This window comes from Lissotriton helveticus, chromosome 9 (genome assembly GCF_964261635.1).
Source record: "Lissotriton helveticus chromosome 9, aLisHel1.1, whole genome shotgun sequence".
Taxonomy (NCBI): domain Eukaryota; kingdom Metazoa; phylum Chordata; class Amphibia; order Caudata; family Salamandridae; genus Lissotriton; species Lissotriton helveticus.
In genome coordinates, this window is record NC_136070.1 from 75,952,435 (window position 1) to 75,973,096 (window position 20,662).

The following is a 20,662-nucleotide window of genomic DNA, read 5'->3' on the forward strand; positions in this document are numbered from 1 at the left end:
AGATGTCGAATGGTTTCAAGGGTCTCCTCCTGCGGGATACAGGTGTAAAGGGATTCCACGTCAAAACTGACCAGCAGGTCAGTCTCGACATTGAACTCCACGTCAGGTAGGAGTCTAAGGACATCTGTTGTATCCTTTCGATAGGTGGGCTTTTCTTTGACGAGGGGTCTGAGAAAGAAGTCCACAAATGTAGAGAGTGGTTCCAAAAGGGAACCAATCTCTGAGATGATAGGGCGTCCCGGTGGTGGTCTAGTGGCTTTATGTATCTTGGGGAGACAGTAGAAGCCAGGAGTGACCGGGTTTGGTGTCACCAAAAATCTAGCCTCATGAGGTGTTATCCATCCTTCTGTACTGCCCTCCTCTACCAAAGCCTGAATTTCAGTCAGCAATCGTGGTGTCGGATCGTTATACAACCGACGATAGGCTTGGGGATTGTTCAATTGTCTAAGGCATTCTTCACGATACATGACCATATCCAAAATCACTGTTGCACCTCCCTTATCCGCCGGTTTTTTAATTATAGATGGATCCTTGGATAGACTCTGGAGGGCATTCCTTTCTCTGATAGAGAGGTTTTGGAAACTTTGGCAGTTGGTATCTTGTAGGGCCATGATGTCATGTGTAACCGCTTGCTCAAAAGTGATCACTTGCGATGGAACCTGATGACTCAGAGGAGTAAATGTGGATTTTGGACGTAGCCCTGTGTTAGTAGGGCTCTCGTCCAATGTCTTATCGTCTTGGTCCTGGGGGCAACTACCACAATCCTGGCCCATGGTGGCCCCCAGTACCTTGGGGTTTTCAGCCACCACCCTTTGCACAACAATTGCACCCGTACCCACAACACCCTCAATTCTTTTCAGATCCGTCTTTTTCTAGAAAAAGGACTAGGTTTTGTCCCTACAAATAAAGGTGACCACTTTGAAACAAGACTTGAGCTTGAAAAATTCTTCAGGAAGGTACGTCTTCATTTCTTCTTTGAGAACAAGGACCAAGACGATAAGACATTGGACGAGAGCCCTACTAACACAGGGCTACGTCCAAAATCCACATTTACTCCTCTGAGTCATCAGGTTCCATCGCAAGTGATCACTTTTGAGCAAGCGGTTACACATGACATCATGGCCCTACAAGATACCAACTGCCAAAGTTTCCAAAACCTCTCTATCAGAGAAAGGAATGCACTCCAGAGTCTATCCAAGGATCCATCTATAATTATAAAACCGGCGGATAAGGGAGGTGCAACAGTGATTTTGGATATGGTCATGTATCGTGAAGAATGCCTTAGACAATTGAACAATCCCCAAGCCTATCGTCGGTTGTCCAACGATCCGACACCACGATTGCTGACTGAAATTCAGGCTTTGGTAGAGGAGGGCAGTACAGAAGGATGGATAACACCTCATGAGGCTAGATTTTTGGTGACACCAAACCCGGTCACTCCTGGCTTCTACTGTCTCAAGATACATACAGCCACTAGACCACCACCGGGACGCCCTATCATCTCAGGGATTGGTTCCCTTTTGGAACCACTCTCTACATTTGTGGACTTCTTTCTCAGACCCCTCGTCAAAGAAATGCCCACCTATTTACAGGATACAACAGATGTCCTTAGACTCCTACCTGACGTGGAGTTCAACGTCGAGACTGACCTGCTGGTCAGTTTCGACGTGGAATCCCTTTACACCTGTATCCCGCAGGAGAAGACCCTTGAAACCATTCGACATCTCCTATCCTCGCGTGATCTGGACAACATCACTCCTGTCAATTTCATTATGGAATGTGTGAAACTAGCCATGATGGAAAACTTCTTTAAATTTGAGGATCAGTTTTTTCTCCAAATCTCCGAGACATCTATGGGGAGTATTTTTGGCCCGAGCCTCGCCAACCTTTATGTCCATCAATTTGAACAGGAGCATGTTCTCAACCATAGCAACCCTTATTTCCACCAGGTGTTGCTATGGAAGAGGTACATTGATGACATCTTCCTGGTTTGGCGAGGCTCCCCTTCAGAGATCCAATCATTCCATAGGTGGCTCAATGATCAGAATCACTATCTGAAGTTCACCGTTGAGTTCAGTCATGAGCAACTTCCCTTCCTGGATGTTTTAATCTTTCCAGAAGAAGGTAGATTACAATGTGAACTTTACACAAAACCAATGGCAAGAAACTCTCTACTTGTGTTTAACAGTCATCACCCACGAGCATTGTGTGAGAATCTTCCTGTGTGTCAGTTCATCCGGCTTAGAATGAATTGCTCCTCCAGAGAGCTGTTTGAGAAACATGCGACCAAGGTTTCTTCACAGCTACAGGAACGACATTATCCGAAACACCTTGTCAAAAAAGCACGGAAACACGCATCCAATAACAACCGGGAGGCGCTTCTGGATAGGCGACCTGATAAACCCCCATTGGGTAGGCTTACTTTCGTTAGTACTTTCAGTGTGCTCTCTAACAAGATCCAAAAAACAGTACGAAGACATTGGAAGATATTGAACATAGCGGATACCAACGTTCCACTTCCTCTATTTTCCTTCATAAGAGCACCAAACCTACGGGATATCCTGGTCCATACAAGACCAAGAGCGCAAATTATGGACAGGACTACCACACTTTGGAATCTGCCCCCGATACAGGGCCACTACTCCTGTGGCTCTTGTAGTGCCTGTCCACAGACGTACAAAACAGACAGAGTGGACTTGGGTATAGAAAAAACTTGGCTTCTTAAAAACCATACAAATTCCAACTCAGAGAGAGTCATTTACATGATCACCTGCCCTTGCTCACTTAGATATATTGGATACACCACCCGTAAAATCAAAATAAGGATTAGTGAACACAAAAGCACCATTCGATGTCACAAGCAATCTACAAGATTGACTAATCCTTTTCTGTCCCAGAAACATACGGCTGAAGACATGAGGTGGGTGATCCTTGAACACCCCTACATTCCACCTCACATCAGCGATGTGTCTAGATTCCTATTTGTGAAGGAACAGAAATGGATTTTTAAGCTTAAAAATAACAGTAAGGGATTGAATGATGACATACCTTGGACATCATTGTAAGTCACATTCGACCTATATATGTGCTTTTGTGTTACATCATCATTCTCTGATTGACATGATGGTAACTTTTTCTGCCAGACACCATTTATGTCTGCCAGATAATCATTATGTCATTCATGTTTTGAACTGTACAGTTACATTTATATCTGGTAAATTATGCCTGCCTGTAATTCTAGAGCATTAGTCCATCCATTAGCCCACTATGGGCAGGACACCATTTTACATCTGTCTTCATTAAGGTATCTTGAGGCATGATGTGTAATATAGGGTTACACGCGGGTTGAGCTGTAGTACACGAAGCAATGTTGTGTTGACCTGTCGCTTTGTTGTGTCCTGTGGTCTCCTAATAATACTTAACATCGAGACATTTACAACTAAATCAGGCTTATCAACAGGCTGATCTGCTTGATACATAACGTGCCTCGGCTTTATTAAATCAAGGGTTCAGCAAAGCAATCCTTAGAGCGCATGCAAGCACGAGAGGTGTGTACTTTTTCATGCGCATGCGCCTCTGCAATACGCGAGCTGAGTTTACTATACTTTCGCGCATGCGCGGTTTAAATTAAACACACTCTTAAGCATGCGCCGTAAGAATTGGAGACCACGCATGCGCGAACAGAATAGCGGCCGGTCCTCTACACAACCGCAGCTATCATTAGGCGGCCGGCATCTGTTAACAATTAAGAGCATTATTGAGTTCATTTTCCAATCAAGCACGCTATAAAAAGCGCGCTGATGCTTTTTTCCGGTACCTCCCCTTCCAATCGGACGTCGGAGAGGGTTACAGACGGTCAGGTAGGCTCTTCAGTTTCTCTCAAGGAGCAGGATCGGCACCTAGAGACCCTTGAGCCCCTTATATTGACCAATTTTTGAACAATCCTCCATTGTCTTGACTAACATTAAGATCGGGGACTATTTATTATTATTCTTTACCTCTGTTTTTTACCTGACATGGCTTCATGAGAATTGTCACATGCCCCTAGTGGGGTCACAGCCTCTTGGTCCATGGGGGGAGAGTCTTTTTGTAGCATCTGGGTTCCTCTTTTATTTATTACAAATAACATAGAAATGATTGCATAATACAGTTGGACACAGCAAATGCAATATTGACTGTGGCCTTAATTTCTCATTTCTATATAACAGAGCGGGGCCTCATTCTCCCGAGCGGTTGCTGGGTGAGGTGAGGTATTTTCCCACACAATGCTGGGTGAGTACTACATTAATAAAATTACTATCTGAATAATATTAGATATCAGAAGGACTTGAGCCTTCTGTTAAACGAAGAGACTTCTCTTCGTTACTTTTGTGTTGTTTGTACTGTCTTTCTTTTTGTAATTTTGGGATCATTGTATAGAACCATACTAGATGTCTTGTGCACTGTTTTCCTCTCTTTTTCAGGAAAGGACATCTAATTCAATCCCACCAGTTAACATTGGGGATCCAAGTTCCTGGTAGGAGTAATTGAATCATTAATGCACAATATTCTAATTCTTATGATTTCACTCACTTATATATAGTTTTTGCAGTAGCTATTCCATCTGGGTCCTGAAGAAAGCTGGACAGGTTGTTCCATACGGCTGAAACATGTTGACCTCATTGCACAGCGCCACAACATAGTCATAATTTCACACTATTTGGCGTTATTTTAAACTTTGGCACTAGGACAATCCTCATTAAACTTTATTTTTTGTCCCAGTAGTCAATTTTATATTTCACTCTCACATTCACAGCACTGCACTCCATCAGCATCATCTGAACTACACTGTGGCTAGAGTTCCACTTCAGTAATCCATCTCTGCACCATCAACTGATGGGTTGGGCGAGGTTTGGATTTACTCTTCGTATCCCACATGACGAGACTCCGCCATAAGGGTGGTCTGATGGGAGTTTCTCAGCCCTGTGTTATTTCATTTGGATGCCATACGATCCCATCGTGCCCTTAGTTTTCAGTACAGCACACATATTTATTTTGACCAGACATCTCATTTCGTTGTTATGATATTTCAGTTGGGGTATTGAGATGTCGGGGTCGGTAAACTAACCCCTTTTGACCCTCCTTATCTCCTTTTTTCTTACCATTAGATACTTCACAGTGGATTCCTGGCCATCTTTACTTCCATAAATACACAAGTTCATAGATTTAACCCCAGAACAGTGTGTTGCACAAACATCACAAGAGCTAGTAGATTTCAGGTCTAGTGCAAGTAAAGGGTCAGTGCTGCAAGCACTGGAAGATAGTTTCACAGAGTCCTCTATCTTGGGGCTGTACAGCCTAATCCAATATAACACCATTGGCAGTGTTGTGGACCCTGCCAAGGAATTGTGGCCCTTACCCTGTATCTGTGTCAGAATGGGTCCACTATGGACAATTGCTGGTTTCTCAGCTATCCTTACAGGGATTGGCAGTCATGCCTGGGGCACCCAGCTGCCATTTTTTTGCAACCACAAGGATTTCTTTTCCCTAGCTGACAAGGCACTTTTTACATCTGGGGTCTTATGGTGATGCTCTCCATCCAGGTTTCTAAGTAAAACTGGGGGCTGTGGGTGGTTAAGGGACATACAGGAATGTCCCTGTTTAAGGGGACTAGTAGCTGCAATAAAGCCCATATAAAACCTGCAACAGCTGTGCACTATAATGCCTTTCTGTCTGAGACTGAAACCCAAAAGAGTTTGAAATGTGTAGTTGCTCCATATCCTTAATTCTCCTTACGTTCTCTATTTAACATTTTGGGTATTTGATTGTGAGTATCACAATTTTATATTGATTTTGTGTGTTAGAGTTTTCTACTGGGAAGTACCATGCAAAAACGAATCACATCTGAAAGGGTGCCTTGCCTACAGAGAGCAAAAAGAAATGTCTTTATTAGCTAGTAGCAAACATAGGAAATAGGTACATCATATGACTCATTTCTTGAGCACACATCGAAACAATACTGCCTCATTGTGCTTCATTAAAATGTGTTAGTAATACCAAAGTCAGTGGTACTCGAAATCTGTAGAGTGAAATTGTTAAGTAGCTCTTTCAGGGATTCAAATTGGTGACCTGAAGATTACTAAGTAGGGCAACCCAGTTTGCACTCAACCACTTGGATATGTGTGTAGATGGTACTTGCCTCTAAACTGTGCAAGGATAAGAAAAGGTGCATTACTTTCTAAATGCTTTTAAATGTATTACTGCTGCCCCATTTGCTCTAACATGTTTTTGGTTTCAAGCCATCCAATATTTTTTCAGACACAACTAAACTATAGAAACAATAACATAATTTTAATATGAGCTTATTAGAAATGAATAATTCACAAGTAAAGCATTAGAATACTCATTAATTGTCAATAAAAATGCTAAGGATGTATTAGCATTATAACATTCAGTAAATTAGAAAACTGAATACTAAAGAAATGAAAGAAGTATAACATTCACTAATTAGAAAATAAAATACAAAAAGTATAAGAACATCATATTGTTCAGTTACTAGAAATTAAAATACTAAACAATTCTGACCTTTATAACATGCAGTGATTAGAAATCTGAATGCTAAACAAATAAGAACATTACACAATTCAACAATTAGAGATCTAAATACTAAAATATTGAATGCATTATACTGTTCAGTAATTGGAACGCAGGATACTAAGCAAATCAGAGCATTTTACTATGACTAATTAGAAATCAAAATACTAAAAAGCGCATTCATAAAATGTAGTAATTAGAAATCTGAATAGATTAGTCAGATCAATATTATATCCAGTAATTAGAGATCTGAATACTCACCTATGCTGAATAACTTCCAGATCCTCCAGTTCATCAGGAATTTCCATTTGCTCTAGCCATTTCTCTTTTTCACTTATCCACAGTTCACATGCATCAGTCTCACTGAAAATTGTGTAGAGCGCAAGAGCATCTTGCAACCTTTGCCTCCGTTGCTCTGCTAACGATGCAACTTCAGCAAATGCTTCCTTCAGCTTCTTTAGCCTGCTTTCAATTTCTGGTAATTCTCTTAATTCCCTGGGAAGGCTTTCAACTTGTGAAATTAAGTTCTCAATAACTTTTTGATTATTTGCAATTTCACCCATGAGGTCTTTGTGCTTCTTGACCAGTGCCTGGGTAGAATACTCATCGTGGCCCAAGTCGCTGCTAGACATAATTCGATAGGTATCTTGTAACCAGACCAGGAGCTCATCCGCATCAACCTGAAACTGGAAGAAGCTTTCCGCATCTCGGAGTCTCTTCTCACGGAAGGCTGCCAGTTCTTTCAGCTGAGCCCACATGTGCATGACTTCTTCAATCCTAGCTCTAATATTTGGTGTCCCAAAATGTCTTCTGGCGATCATGCGGTCCCCGTCTTTTACAGTTTTCTGCAAGTGGGCCTCCAGGCCTTTAAGTTCGTCTTCAAATGTGTTGTGCTTCCGTTGTAGGATCAGGATGCTAGTTAAGTCCCTACCAAAGTCCATGGAGGAATAAATCTGTTCCTTTTCTTTGATCCACCTCTCTACCTCTTCCATATCCCAGAAGAACTTCCACATGCGTTTGGACTGCTCAAGGTGCGATTTACGCTCTGCTGCTAGAGCACCAAGCTCCTGGTAGCACAGTTCGAGGTGGTTTACACGATCCCTGATCACCTGGGGATCACATGGCTGATACCCTAAAATGGAAAAGAGACTTTTTAAATGCAGGCTTTATTCCACATTACTATTGCAACAAGTCTACACATAATTAAACAGTAAATCTTAGGATCCACAGGCACTTGCCTACACATTTGGAAATTTACAGTGGTTTGCACAGTTCAAAATTTTTCCAGGCAAACAAGTGCATAGCTCAGAACATTCAGAATGTATGTACTTAAACATGTGGTTTTCCCATACATTTGATGCATATGCTAAGTGTGGGCAGAGTTTGCGGACTGACCTCCACAAAGTGAAAAAAAACTCTGCTAAGCTACCTGGAGTTCCGCGAGTGGCGGAGTGGGTTAACTTGCGTTGTTCAAACAGATTTTTAGTTCCAGGTGTTTGTCTCATGCTGTAAAATCAGTGCGAACAGCATCTTGCACAGTGCAAGAGGGTGCTGCTTCTTTCTGCCGCTCAATTAGAAGTTCTACTCGAGCAGCAGCTTCCTCAACACACACAGAAAGGTTATCAACGCGAGCAGTAGCGACCATCCGCGACGGTCTGCGTTGAGAAATCCCACTGAGAAGCGGTCTAGCGTTGGATTTTATTTGCTAGTGCAAGCGAGGAAAAAACTCGGCTCTGCAGAGTGGAGTTTTTCAAAACTCCGCAAGCTATGCGGGCTCGGAGTGCAAAAAACTCTGCAAACTCCACAAACGGAGCAGAGTTCACCGCCCAGCCTTAGTATATGCATGTTTTTACTAAAAAGAATCTGGGTGGAATTTATATACTTCAGACAAGTTGCATGTGTTGGGTGAGGAATTTGATGGTATTTCACACAAAAAAGATTGTTTTCTTTTTCAGCGAGTACATCTTAGAAACATTGAACAGGTGTTACCTGCTTCTGTTTCTGAGCTGCACTGTTTCAAATATAGACCCGGTAAATGTTTTCCTAACTGCACTCTCGAAAAATAAAGCACTAACTCTGAAGAATATTGGGTTAAGTTAATTCATTTTACACACTACAGGCACATATAAACAAGCCTTAAGCCCCTCATGGTGTGACCCCTGGCTTGTGTATCAAAGGGACTTTGCGACAAACAGGTTATGCACAGTGCACATTGTTCTGACCATAATTTACACAGAGTCAGAATTGCAATTCTAGGGAAGACTTACTTTTTTCGGGTTCTTCATATTGAAGCTCATACTAGCCACTTGGCTTGGCAAACTTAGTAAATTCTTTATTGATATTTTATTAAGGCTTGTGTACACTTTTTCTTCCAACAGTTGATGCCTGACATATTTTGGAAGCTGGTTAACACAGCTTGTGTGTTGGCCTGATAGGGAATGGAATGGGGTACCGGAAGGAGCATGTTCTGCAGGAATTGTGTACTTACGATCACTCAAAACTTTTTTGTGGGCAAAGAAGAGTCAAATATACTACCAATGATTTTTACTCATTGGAATGGGACTGCTTATTCCTTCAAAGAGCATGGTTACACGGGGCTAAACGAAGACTTAGCTATGTTGTGTAGCAAATTCCTCTTTTGTTTTTGATCTATTCAAGCTGACAAAGATGTTCCTTGTTCAAGAAAGCATGTTCTACCAGCTTTTTAAGAAGTTGGACTGCCTCACAGGCCCAGTCTCTAATCATAGCAATACTAAATGAGATATTACATTGAATGTTTATAAAAAGTCACACTTACCATCCCCGTTCGCAAACTTCAATGCAGCTGCATTGACAGATCTCACTTTCTCTGCCTGGGCTGCGATATCCGCTTCCATCAGTGCGTGCTTTTGGAGCAGGTCCTCCACCTCCAGCAGGTGCTTTCCAATGTCTGGAGATAGAAGTTGACCCTGTGAAGACCCAAGGATAACGTGATGCAGGTCAGAAACCATAACTGGACAGGGGCTACATATCATGATGAGGGGTAACATTTGAAAAAAGGAATTATGGCACAGATCTTGGTGTAAACCATTTTCTTGGTGAAAGAGATTTTTTACTCGTGCAGAGCTGGTTGCTAAAGGCCTGTGAGAGTTGTTACTTATAATTAACCCAAAATCTGGAGTAGTAGATTTTAATGAACTATAACCTTTACCCATGAATGAATATAAAAGTTAGCTTTGAGAGTTGTGAGTACAATATTGAGATAAAAAACACCAGATGCCCTCCCTCATTTTGGTACTTTTGCTTCTTGGTTACCTATGCCTCCTAGTCCCACAGTTGTGCAAGTCAAAGATTCGGAAGAGCCCCGCATTGCTCTAGAAAAGAGCTGTCCTCATTGGATTTAGACATAAGGACAGTTATTCTCCCAGGAGAATAAAGGCAAGACCCATGGTCCCTACCTCCTATGCCACCACTGATCCAGTCAGTGCAGCACCTAAAGGCCAGGGAAGACTTGCAGAGGCAGATCACAGACAGGCACATGTCAATAAAGGGTTGCCTGCTGGCTTGCCGTGTGCTACTCTTGACATTGCTATCTCTTGTCTAAAGAGGTATGAAGAAAGTTCTAACAGTACTGCCTACCTCCTGCAGTATGTAGAGTCTTCCCATTCTCTGGCACTTCAGGAGCAAACAGAAGGTTATTTAGTGGTTAAGGGCAGGAGAAGTGGTTAACTGAAGTCATTGATGCTCAAAGAGTGTGCACGGTGTCTTCTACTACCCCTATAGTTTTGGTGACTCAACATCCATGCATCTACCTAACCTTCTCATCATGCCTTTTGAACCTAGAGGACATTGGGTAGGGTACCATCCAGAGATATTTAGCCAAGGATTGTGGCAGTGTGAGAACTCTGTACCCAATGGTTCTGATCCTCACATTACTCAGGCTGGAGGCTCATATCTACTAAACCTGGGGGCCATGGTAATAGACTGCATCATGGATATGGTAGATTGTGATGAACAAGTGGAGACATACACTATGTTCCAACATGCTATGTCCAGTCCCAGGGCACTTGTGGTCCATGGAGAGCATATATTGCAATAAGTTGGAGGAGATGGTGGTAGAGGCTGGTTCGGCTGTATCACAGCATCATTGTTTGGTAACATGCGACCTAGTTATTAATAGATTTTGGTTTAACGAGGTAGAGGCTTCTGATGCTGAGAACCACTTATTCCAGGTGGATCGCTGATGTCATCATATTGGGGGATGATTCACAAAAGGATTTATGACTAGGGGAAAGAGGCCAACAAGAGTACCAGTTTACATATTCTTACATTGCTTTGTGAATAAGCCCCAAAAGGTCCAACTTCCTACTAATAAAAGTTCATTGTGGGCACAGTTCTTTAACCTTCCACTAATTGTATATCAGTATTCCCTGAATGTTTACATGTTATTCCTATTGTAGATGCTCTGGGGCAGCAAGAGCACTAGAGGTGATTCCGTTTGGTGTGCTGCACTATGTAGGCCATCCTCCTTCACAGAGTCCGGGCGAGCCTAGAAAAGTGATACCAACTGCTTGCAGAGAAACATGTCTTGTGATGGAGCATTGTGGACTGTGAGTAGCAGGGCTAAAGTTCTGATTAGACACTCTAGTCCCTGGCACCACATAGCCGCGGAGAGATCACACAAGTTGCTTGTTCTAGTGCTGGAAGGACACGCTTTATTTGGCATCTCCCAAAGCAAAATTGATACAACCCAATGCCGGGGGGGGGGTGAAGCTCTTGCAGAAATCAGTAGATGTTAGAGTAGGTGTATGAGTGCCAGCTCCAGGAACATTGCAGTTCCTTTGAAGGGGCTGCCATTTTTGGCACAAGCCCCGACCCTGGTCATAGTCAAAATGCGCCAGTATCCACTGCAAACTAGGCTATTGCATGTAAGTATTTCTTCTGAGAACACAAGACAAACTCACTAATCAAAACCAACTAATTTAACAACTTTGGATTACAGAGAAACAATCAAACCAATTTAGAAGAGAGTAGTAACAGGAAACCTGCCAAAAATCAGCAGGTATCCTGTCTGCAAGCTTCTTTTTCCCCAACATCATTTACGCTTTGGGGAATGCAGCTTTCCTGATGGCAGAGTCATTGCAGGTTCCATTATTAGGAAAACCTCTATGCGGATCTGACTCCACTATAAATGGCACATAGAGATTGCAAAACTTTGGGTAGCCCCTCAGACAACATTTCCATCAGGTCTCTTTTTTGGGGGGGGATTGTCATGTAAACTACGATGATCCCAACAAGAATAACTTGGTAAATATCCTTCATGCTGAGGGAGAAGAAGCCAAGTGCATGGGAGACACTTAGCTGTGTCATTTATGAGGATGGACCTCTGCCTTTGGAACCATTTCAACACCATGTTGTTGCCTCACGAAATATGCAAGTGTTTACAAAGGTTGATTTGAGAAAGCATGTGTCTCTTTATCTGAGTATTACTACAATAGCTATTCTCTCCTAAAATCTGCTGGACTGTATAGAGTACTTGCTCATACCAGGAAAGGTATTAGAGAATTGACTGTTAGGAACTTGGAGGATAAAATGATTATCTTATTAAATTCTAAAAAACCAATTGGCCTTATTTTGGAGGAGTGTGCACATTCAATTTTAATAGACACATTTCCAGGATTGATAAGGACAAAGCACTTGAAAAACATTTACGTGAAAAACATAAATATAGAAGAATCTAGTTTTGACAATGCAGTATCTATTATTTTTTTCTTGACACAACTAAAAGCAAGTACCAGTGATTCCTAAGCATGGCAAGTGTGCACTAAATCCTCTGTGAGCCCTGAAATTGGTATTACTTACTAAGGCCACAGCAATAATGCTCGATCCGGGAACTAGCAACATCTCTTGGTTTTACATGTTGAGACCAAGGGGAACGAGTCCACTTTAAAAAGAAGCATCCCATACTGTTTCTGGTCCAATTTCAGTATGTTGCAACCCACAATCATGATTTCCATCTTGTGGTAATTGGCTTTAAGCAATACTGTTCCACCAATGCATTTCTTGATGAATAAAGGGTCAGCGTGGTCTGAATATGTCTTTTTCAGTGCACGTGAAAAAATATTGCTTGTCAAAGTGTTATTGTACTGATGACCTCTGAATGATATGTTAATATCCCTTAAGCAACCTTACAGAAACTTTGAAACTAAGGTTAACAGGAGCAACCCATCTGCCACTTAACCTTTGAGTTTGACAATGGAAACCATGGGCACCATACAATATTTGCCTTGTAGAAAAGAGAGGCCTTCTGCAATTAACACCAGCTACAGTGAACATCAGGTGTGGACATCTTAACGAGATAAATGTTGATTTTCTTTCATGGTTTTGTTTTATGTTGCTGACTATGCTTTAAACTAATTAAGCATTGCTGGTACCTAGACTTAGGAGTAGCATAGTGCCAAAAGCCCATACAACATCCATTTGCCCATATCAGTTGTGAAGACTGCACACCAGAAGCCCTTACATAGAACAATCTTCTTCACCAACCAAAACCTTCCCCCAAACAAAAAGGTTTAAAACATAGAAGTCAACATCAATTCAAAAATGACACACAAAGCCCAGCTTGCATCTCTGCTCAATGCATTTTACCATTACTTTTCCCTTCTCTGTTGTATGGGCCAGTGGCAAGTCCACTCATCGTGGGAACGAATATCAATTTGTCTTTTCTACAGCCTGTTGAAACATAGCATCTCTCATCTCCAAGAGATTCATGATGATAACAGAGTGGTAATGTCAGTGTAGCACTAGTATGTCATTCCCTCCTAGATCCTAGAAGTATCTAACTCACAATCCACTGGTTCCTCAACAAAGGCTTCTCTAGAAGTGCCCAAAATACAATAACACAAAACGGTGTGCCTGAAGACACCATCCATACACCAGTCCACACTTATAATAGATCAGCCTGACACTATGCAACTCCACAGCAAGGGAGTACTCCATATTCAAAGGATTCCTCTAGTTATTGGGTTCCAAGGAACCATCTGTTGAGAGAATAACCTACTAGTATAAATCCAATCCTCGCAGCTTGAAGGGCTTCCAAGAGATTAATGTCAAAGGACTGCACTATATAAAATTATTCATTCACTTACTTTAACCTCATCCATCCAGTTAATTATTTCCAGCATCTCCTGGAAGAGCCTCTGAAGAGTGAAGTTGATTTCCAGTCTTCCCCGCCGTGCCTTCAACAGCTCCAACAGGTACTCCCAAAGGCGCAGGATGTTATCTTTCCGTGCATTGATGCGCTTTACATCGTGATACCTCTCTCTTTCCAGATCTGCTGCAACATCCACAATCGCTTGCACTCGCTCACCATAGGCGGCAATGTCTGTTTCAATGGCTTCCTGTTTCTTCTTTGCTGCTTCCACAGATGGCAAATCATATCCAAAATTGTCCTACACAAAAGGGAAAAGGAGAAATAGTTGCACACTGTTTGTTTCAAGACATCATACCTTTCCCTAAGCCATGACTTCTTCATGGTCTTAGAACCCAATGTCTAGCTAGGCAGTTATATCTATGGGATCAGAGGTCTTATGCGTCCCTTGGCCTTCTTATAACTGTATATCACTTTATTAACGCATGGGTTGCAGCGAGGTCCTGAGCTGTGCACACATGCTCAAGCACACCAAACTCGCATTCCTTGGTGAATTCCCCATTCCCTCCCTTCACAACCGCCTTAACATCTTTTACCTGGCCAGCACAAAAATATATGGGTGTTATATAGATTCCTCAAATTATTCCTCTGGATTTAGAGAATAATTACATTTTGGATTCTATTCTGCCTGATTTGCACCCACCACACCTGCCACACTGTAGTGTTATTTCTATTGCTATGATGTAGTCTGTTCATGTTATATCTTCGGAAAAGGAGTGTTTTTAAAGTAATTTGATCTGTATATTTGATATTGATGTGATGGTAATGTGATTTGACATTGTGACAAGGTTTTCTTAACCAACATTAATTTAAAATTAAGAGCATCCTGCACTTCCTGAATAACCTACTATACTTGTGCAAGAACTTAAGAGCTTTCTCTTTTGTGCTCTCAGGTGTCTGTTGCAAACATCACTGTATACAATACTACATAGAAAGGGCCTTGGGTCAGCCCCTTTCTCATGCCTGAATGGCTTGCTTTTGCATTCAAATCCCTGCAGTTGATTCAGTATTCTTGTGAGTCCCTAAACCCACCAACGCATTTCTAATTTATCTTGGTTTGTAAGTGGATATGTTATATCCGTACACTGCTGATGTAAGGGGCTATTTTTCTCTTCTTACCCTGCTATTTGTGATTTAGCACTCTATGGAAGTGCATGTTCTGCTACTTTATCTTCTTTTTTCAGGCATGCACTCCACTCATTCCCTTGCTCCCACTCACTCTCATTCGCACCCAACCCCTCCCATTTATAATGTGTTCCACCCCATAGCCGTGCAGTGTTATTGCCATGCTCTCCAGCAATTGTGCTGTGGCTTGGTGTTCTACTGTCTCTTCCCTCCTGTGTTTCTCCCCCCCCCCGCCCCTCTCCTGGTGTTTCTTACACTGCTACTGGCTTTGCCAATGCTGATGCTTTTAAAATTGCGCAGGCACTGGCAACAATTTCTATACTTTCAAGATTGGCATCATGTAACGTGTGGATGCAAAATGGCAACCATCTTGAAACTAGAGTCTCTGATCTCTAATAAACCCTTCTAAATACACGTTAGCAGACTCATCTTCTCTTAAAATAAGTTATATGGTTTAAAATTGTATACAAAATCGCTCAAGGAAAACATTTAGAAATAGACATTTAGAAATAGTCTAATCTGTTCAAAAAACATTTCATTCAATTATTGCAACATATTCTCGAGTATATACACAGGGAAAATCAATTCTTCTTTTTATGTCAGGCATGTGTATTAAAATTCATTGTAAAATATTATCTAAGCCATGAACCAAACTTAAATACTAAAAAGTACAATTTCTTGTATGATGGGCCCGATTCACAGAACTAACTTAAGACAAAATCATAAACTTACTACCGTTTTGGTATTCACAAAAGGCTCTTACTCATTTTGGTATTCATAGAAGGCACTCACTCACCTCCGTATTCACAGAAGTTTAGGACTCCTAACTTTAGGACTCCTAAATGCCTTCTGTGAATAGCGAAAGTCTTAAAGTTAGGATTGTTCTCAGTTTAGTAGTAGTAAAGTTAGGACTCCTAACTTTAGGACTCCTAAAGGCCTTCTGTGAATACAGAAAGTCTTGAAGTTAGGATTTTTCTCAGTTTAGGAGTCCTAAAGTTAGGACTCCTAACTTTAGAACTCCTAAATGCCTTCTGTGAATACCGAAAGTCTTGAAGTTAGGATTTTTCTCAGTTTAGGAGTCCTAAAGTTAGGAGTCCTAACTTTAAGACTCCTAAATGCCTTCTGTGTATACCAAAAGTCTTAAAGTTAGGATTTTTCTCAGTTTAGGAGTCCTAACTTTACTACTTCTAAATTGAAAAAAATCCTAACTTTAAGACTTTCGGTATTCACAGAAGGCATTTGGGAGTCCTAAAGTTAGAAGTCCTAACTTTGCTACTCCTAAACTGAGAAAAATCCTAACTTTAAGACTTTTGGTATTCACAGAAGGTATTTAGGAGTCCTAAAGTTAGGACTCCTAACTTCTGTGAATACTGAAATGAGTAAGTGCCTTCTGTGAATACCAAAATTAGTAAGTGCCTTCTGTGAATACCAACATGGTAGTAAGTTTAGGATTTTGTCTTAAGTTAGCTCTGTGAATCGGGCCCGATGTGTCCATTCACATTATTATTAGTAATGATAATATAATGGTGGCCACTAATCAGGGCTCAAGTCAACGGTGAAGGCAAATAGGCAGCGTTTGGCAAATTTTTTATTATAAAGGAGGACTCATGCCTCTTACCCTGAGACAAAGGGAGGACAGGACATTCTATCACCCTGGACATTAGGGCATTTCTTTTGCATTTTACAGACAACATAAAATGTATTAATGAGTGTGTGGAAATATACCACGCAAGTGAAATTGACCAAGGCTGAGACACTGGGATCCATTGAATAGTCACGAGGGCTGGAGTGTTGTGTTCAAAGGGAACAGGCGTAGAAGTTGCTTATTAGCTAAATTTGGGAAAATGTGTAACTTATGCAGGAAAGAATTTTGAACCATTGGCATAGTCAAGGTGAGAGAGCATTAGCACAGTTACAGCTTGAACTCTGTATGAGCGGTGTAGTTTGGGGGAGATTCATTGTAACATTGTGAAGCATGTTTTTACTAGGGCATATATTAGCGGCTCCAGAGTATGATCCACATCTAAAGATACCTCCTAGACTTTTTTTGTGTTTGTGTGGGGGGGGGGGGGGGTGGAAAGTCTCATAGTCCTGCAGGTCAAGTTCATGTTTATTGTGCAGGTGTCCAATTTCCACATGTGAGGATTTTGGTTTTGTCTGGTTGAGTTTCAGGTGGTTTGCAGCCATCCACTCTTTCACTGTGATTATCCACAGTGCTAATCTTGATGTTGTGGTGTCTGTGAGCCTCTTGAATTTTAAAATTATCTGCCTAGTTATAACATGACATGCTGAAGGATGAACTCAATCCAGTCAGGGGCCTGAGGTGGATGTTGAAAGGAAGGGAGAGATGCCTGAGCCCTGGGAGATACCTACATCTAAGTGGTAGGGTTTGGATGCAAACGTAGGGAGTGAGATCACATGGCTCCAGTTGGATAGGAAGAAAACAATCAAATCCAAACCATTTCCTTGGAGGGCACATTTTCAAGTCTGGTCAGTAGCGTTAGGTGGTGGGCTGCATCAGAAATGACAGAAAGAGCTACTACAGTCAATGTGGTTGCTCATTAGCATCCACATGTGTTCTTAATCAAACTATTGGAGAGATCACAACAAATTCTGCTCACTTGAATAAACAGAAAAGGCTGAAACTGGCCCGGTACACATGGCAAAATTATTTCTTTTTTCTATGAATCCCTGCCTTTGTAGGTAGGCTGTTTTTTCAAATTTTTGCAAGTATATTCTGTTTGCTATTGGTCTGCAGTTTGCACTTTTATCTATGCTCTGTCCAGGCATTTTTGGAATTGGTTTGATAGAGCATTTGAGCACATTCAGTATTATACTCTGGTTAAAAAATATATTTATGCTGTTTCTGTGATAGTATTGTTAGATATGATTTCCTTGAAAATAGGGTTCATAGGTGAGCTGGTGATTCAGATTTTTTGCTATGTGCTACTAATTCTTTAAAGGACTTGTCAGATAATGGGGAGAAGGTGTTTCTTTCAGTTGTGGGGGACAGTGCTGAGGTTTCATGGTGCATGTTGGTTCTTTGAATCTTTGAATTGATAAGCCTGATGTAACTATTTGACTTTTTGTCTATGAAATGAGTGGACCAAGCTTCATGGAACATTTGTGAGGGAACAGATTGAATGAAAAAAGCAGTAGACCTCTTTTCCTGGGCATGATACAAAGACGAGACGAGAGCGTTAATATTTCTTTTTTTCCTTTCTAGTGGTTGCTCTGTAAATCTGGATTTAATGAGTGTATTGGGGTCTTCTGTCATGATGTAGGGTTCTCCTTCAGATGTTTTTGAATGCTCTATTAGTGGCTTGAGTTCTGCGAGTTCCTTACTAAACCATTTGGATGGCCTCCTGTGAGTTGAGTGTGGCTTCTTTTTCCTAAGATGGTCATTTTAAAGGCATCCGACAGCTGGCGTGATGACTGTACATCCAAATTATTTTTGGGTGGTCCATGAGCGTATGATGATTTGCATGATCTGTATTTTAAGAAGTGTATTGATCAACTGCTGTGGTGTGAAGTTTTGCCACCATCTTGCTTTCGGAAGGCATATGTTTGACCAATTGTATAACTTATGCATGTCCCTACTACATCAGGCAGTTGATATGCATGAACTTTTCTTATTGATGCTAGTATGACTCCTTTATGTGACAGTCTGGGTTAAAGCTCAAGCCGCCAGGTCCAACAGTTTACCTACTGGATCATATCTCCTCTTTATGTTTCATCTACGGTTTTTAATGCTACATGCTTTCATAAAGAAACCTGGCCTCTAAGACTAGTGCTGTACTAGCATAGTTTGAAGTGCTTTCTGAGGTCAGTGCGTTAGCTTAGAGTTAAGTGTGTACATGAATATTTCTCATTTGATCAAGAGTGTGGTAGCATAATGGCAATTTGATCTCTGTGTATTGTGGGATAGTACCAATGGAAAGTTCTGCGGGAGTGGTAGGTGTTCCGCTGAACCCAGGCACATGCAATGTTGACAATGATTGTGAATGGAATGGCATGTGCCCTTTAATCTGTACCACTCATAAGAGCTTTCTTAGAATCTATGTAATGGACCCTATTGATGAAACTGTCAGAGGTCCTGAGAATGGAGTCTTTGCAACCTTCCTCCAAACCCAGGTTATTTAGTAGGCAACCTAAGGCCAGCTAGAACAATGACTCATACACCCAAAGGCCAGAAATTTGAAATCAGTTTAGAAACTGCTAAGAGCTACCCTAAGTTTGAAAAAGTAAATTTAGTTAAATGTACACATTGCATTTTCTACTGATCTAGTACTCTGCAATGACTTTAGTAATGATTTTTATCTGTTAATGGTAATTACCTGTGAAACAAGATACTGGTTTTCGCTGATCCAGGCCTCTCGCATAGCTGCTTTGCGATCAAATCGTCTTGCCAACTGCTCCAGTTTCTCTTGTCTGATGAGTTCTTGTCTCAGAGCTAGTTCTCGTTCATGTTCAGCCTTCTCCAGGCACTCCCAGGCCTTTGAAAAAACAGTCAGCCAAATTTTCAAATTGATGATGACTAAGGTGTAGTGTGTATCTGTGCGTAGCTATTGGTATGTGATGGAGCTATTCAATATAGCATGGTTCTATGTTTAAATACCAGTCTACTACAGCATAGCTGGGTATCTGCACTTGTGGAAGGCATTACATTGCCCCACAGAGCAACAGAGAAAACAATTTAAAAAAACTACGTGAAATAACTTATAAGATCATGAAAAGCTTAAAATGCTACTTTTCACTGGTCATCGACGTGTGTTTGCGTGGGAGAAGACAGCAGAGCAGTGAAACTGCAAACCTGAACTGTGAAAATTGACTATATTTTAGTTAAAAGACATGGATATATTAAAACCATTTAAAACTCTGAAGTTGAAATTTCATCTACCAAAGAACGAACAATACAATTCAATTATATTGAAAAGGGTGATTGAAGAATACTTTGACATCTTGACAGTCAGAGGACATATTGGTGATGCCATATTTGAAAACATATTTGTGTGGAACCCATCAGGAAACTTAACACTCTGTGGCAAAAATAAACTTGAATAAAAGACTCAAAACAAATATCAAACAGTATTTTGAACTACTAAAACAACAATATGCATTAAGCTGCAATTTGTCCCAGGTAAAATGTGGAAACTAAAACTTGAAGGTGTAATAATAATAGATACATATCAGCACCTGCCAGGTTGAACAGCTTAGGGCTGATATACTACAAATAATAAATCTGATTACTGTTCTCACTCTCAAAAATATCATCAGACCATTATTTTAAATGTCTTAGAAATGCATCATTAATGTTCTTTACCTACAGAACAGTGGTTTAAAAAAGACTCCACCACTGGAGAGCATTAAGAGGTAAGAAGTTGGAAATCAACAAGGATGCTTAAAATAGAGATTTGGGTAGAACAAATGGGAAAGTTAACTACATTAGAAAGAGTTACCATGAATGCTGGGGGAAGAGAGTACAAGACCCAGTAAATTTGCGAAAACTACACAGACATTCATGTGGGTCTAATGAATTAACTGGGGGGATTGTTTGCCATATATTGTATCTGGTTGTTTCTGCAGGCTCTTAAATTCTTAATATACACAGTCGGTTTAATTGACAAAATAAGAATATCTGTTGTTAAAAAATATTTTTGGATAAAAATAGTCAAGTATTGTTGCTATTCTTCAAAACTTTTAGCTACATAAATGTAAGTTACAGATGCTGAGGTTTTGGTCATTTAGCTGCTTTGAATAGCAATGTTTGTAGAC

The 20,662-nt window shown here is 40.9% G+C and overlaps 1 protein-coding gene across 1 annotated transcript in view; it reads right to left on the reverse strand.

The window, feature by feature from the left end:
- SPTB (spectrin beta, erythrocytic) overlaps positions 1-20,662 on the reverse strand; it is a 271,974-nt gene that overhangs the window by 146,004 nt on the left and 105,308 nt on the right. Inside the window, exons 10-13 of the mRNA XM_078659516.1 lie at positions 19,225-19,383; positions 13,701-14,003; positions 9,371-9,521; positions 6,835-7,705 (exon numbers count right to left, since the gene is read on the reverse strand). Of these exons, the coding sequence (XP_078515642.1) occupies positions 6,835-7,705; positions 9,371-9,521; positions 13,701-14,003; positions 19,225-19,383 (1,484 nt within the window). The remainder of the gene's footprint in view (positions 1-6,834; positions 7,706-9,370; positions 9,522-13,700; positions 14,004-19,224; positions 19,384-20,662) is intronic.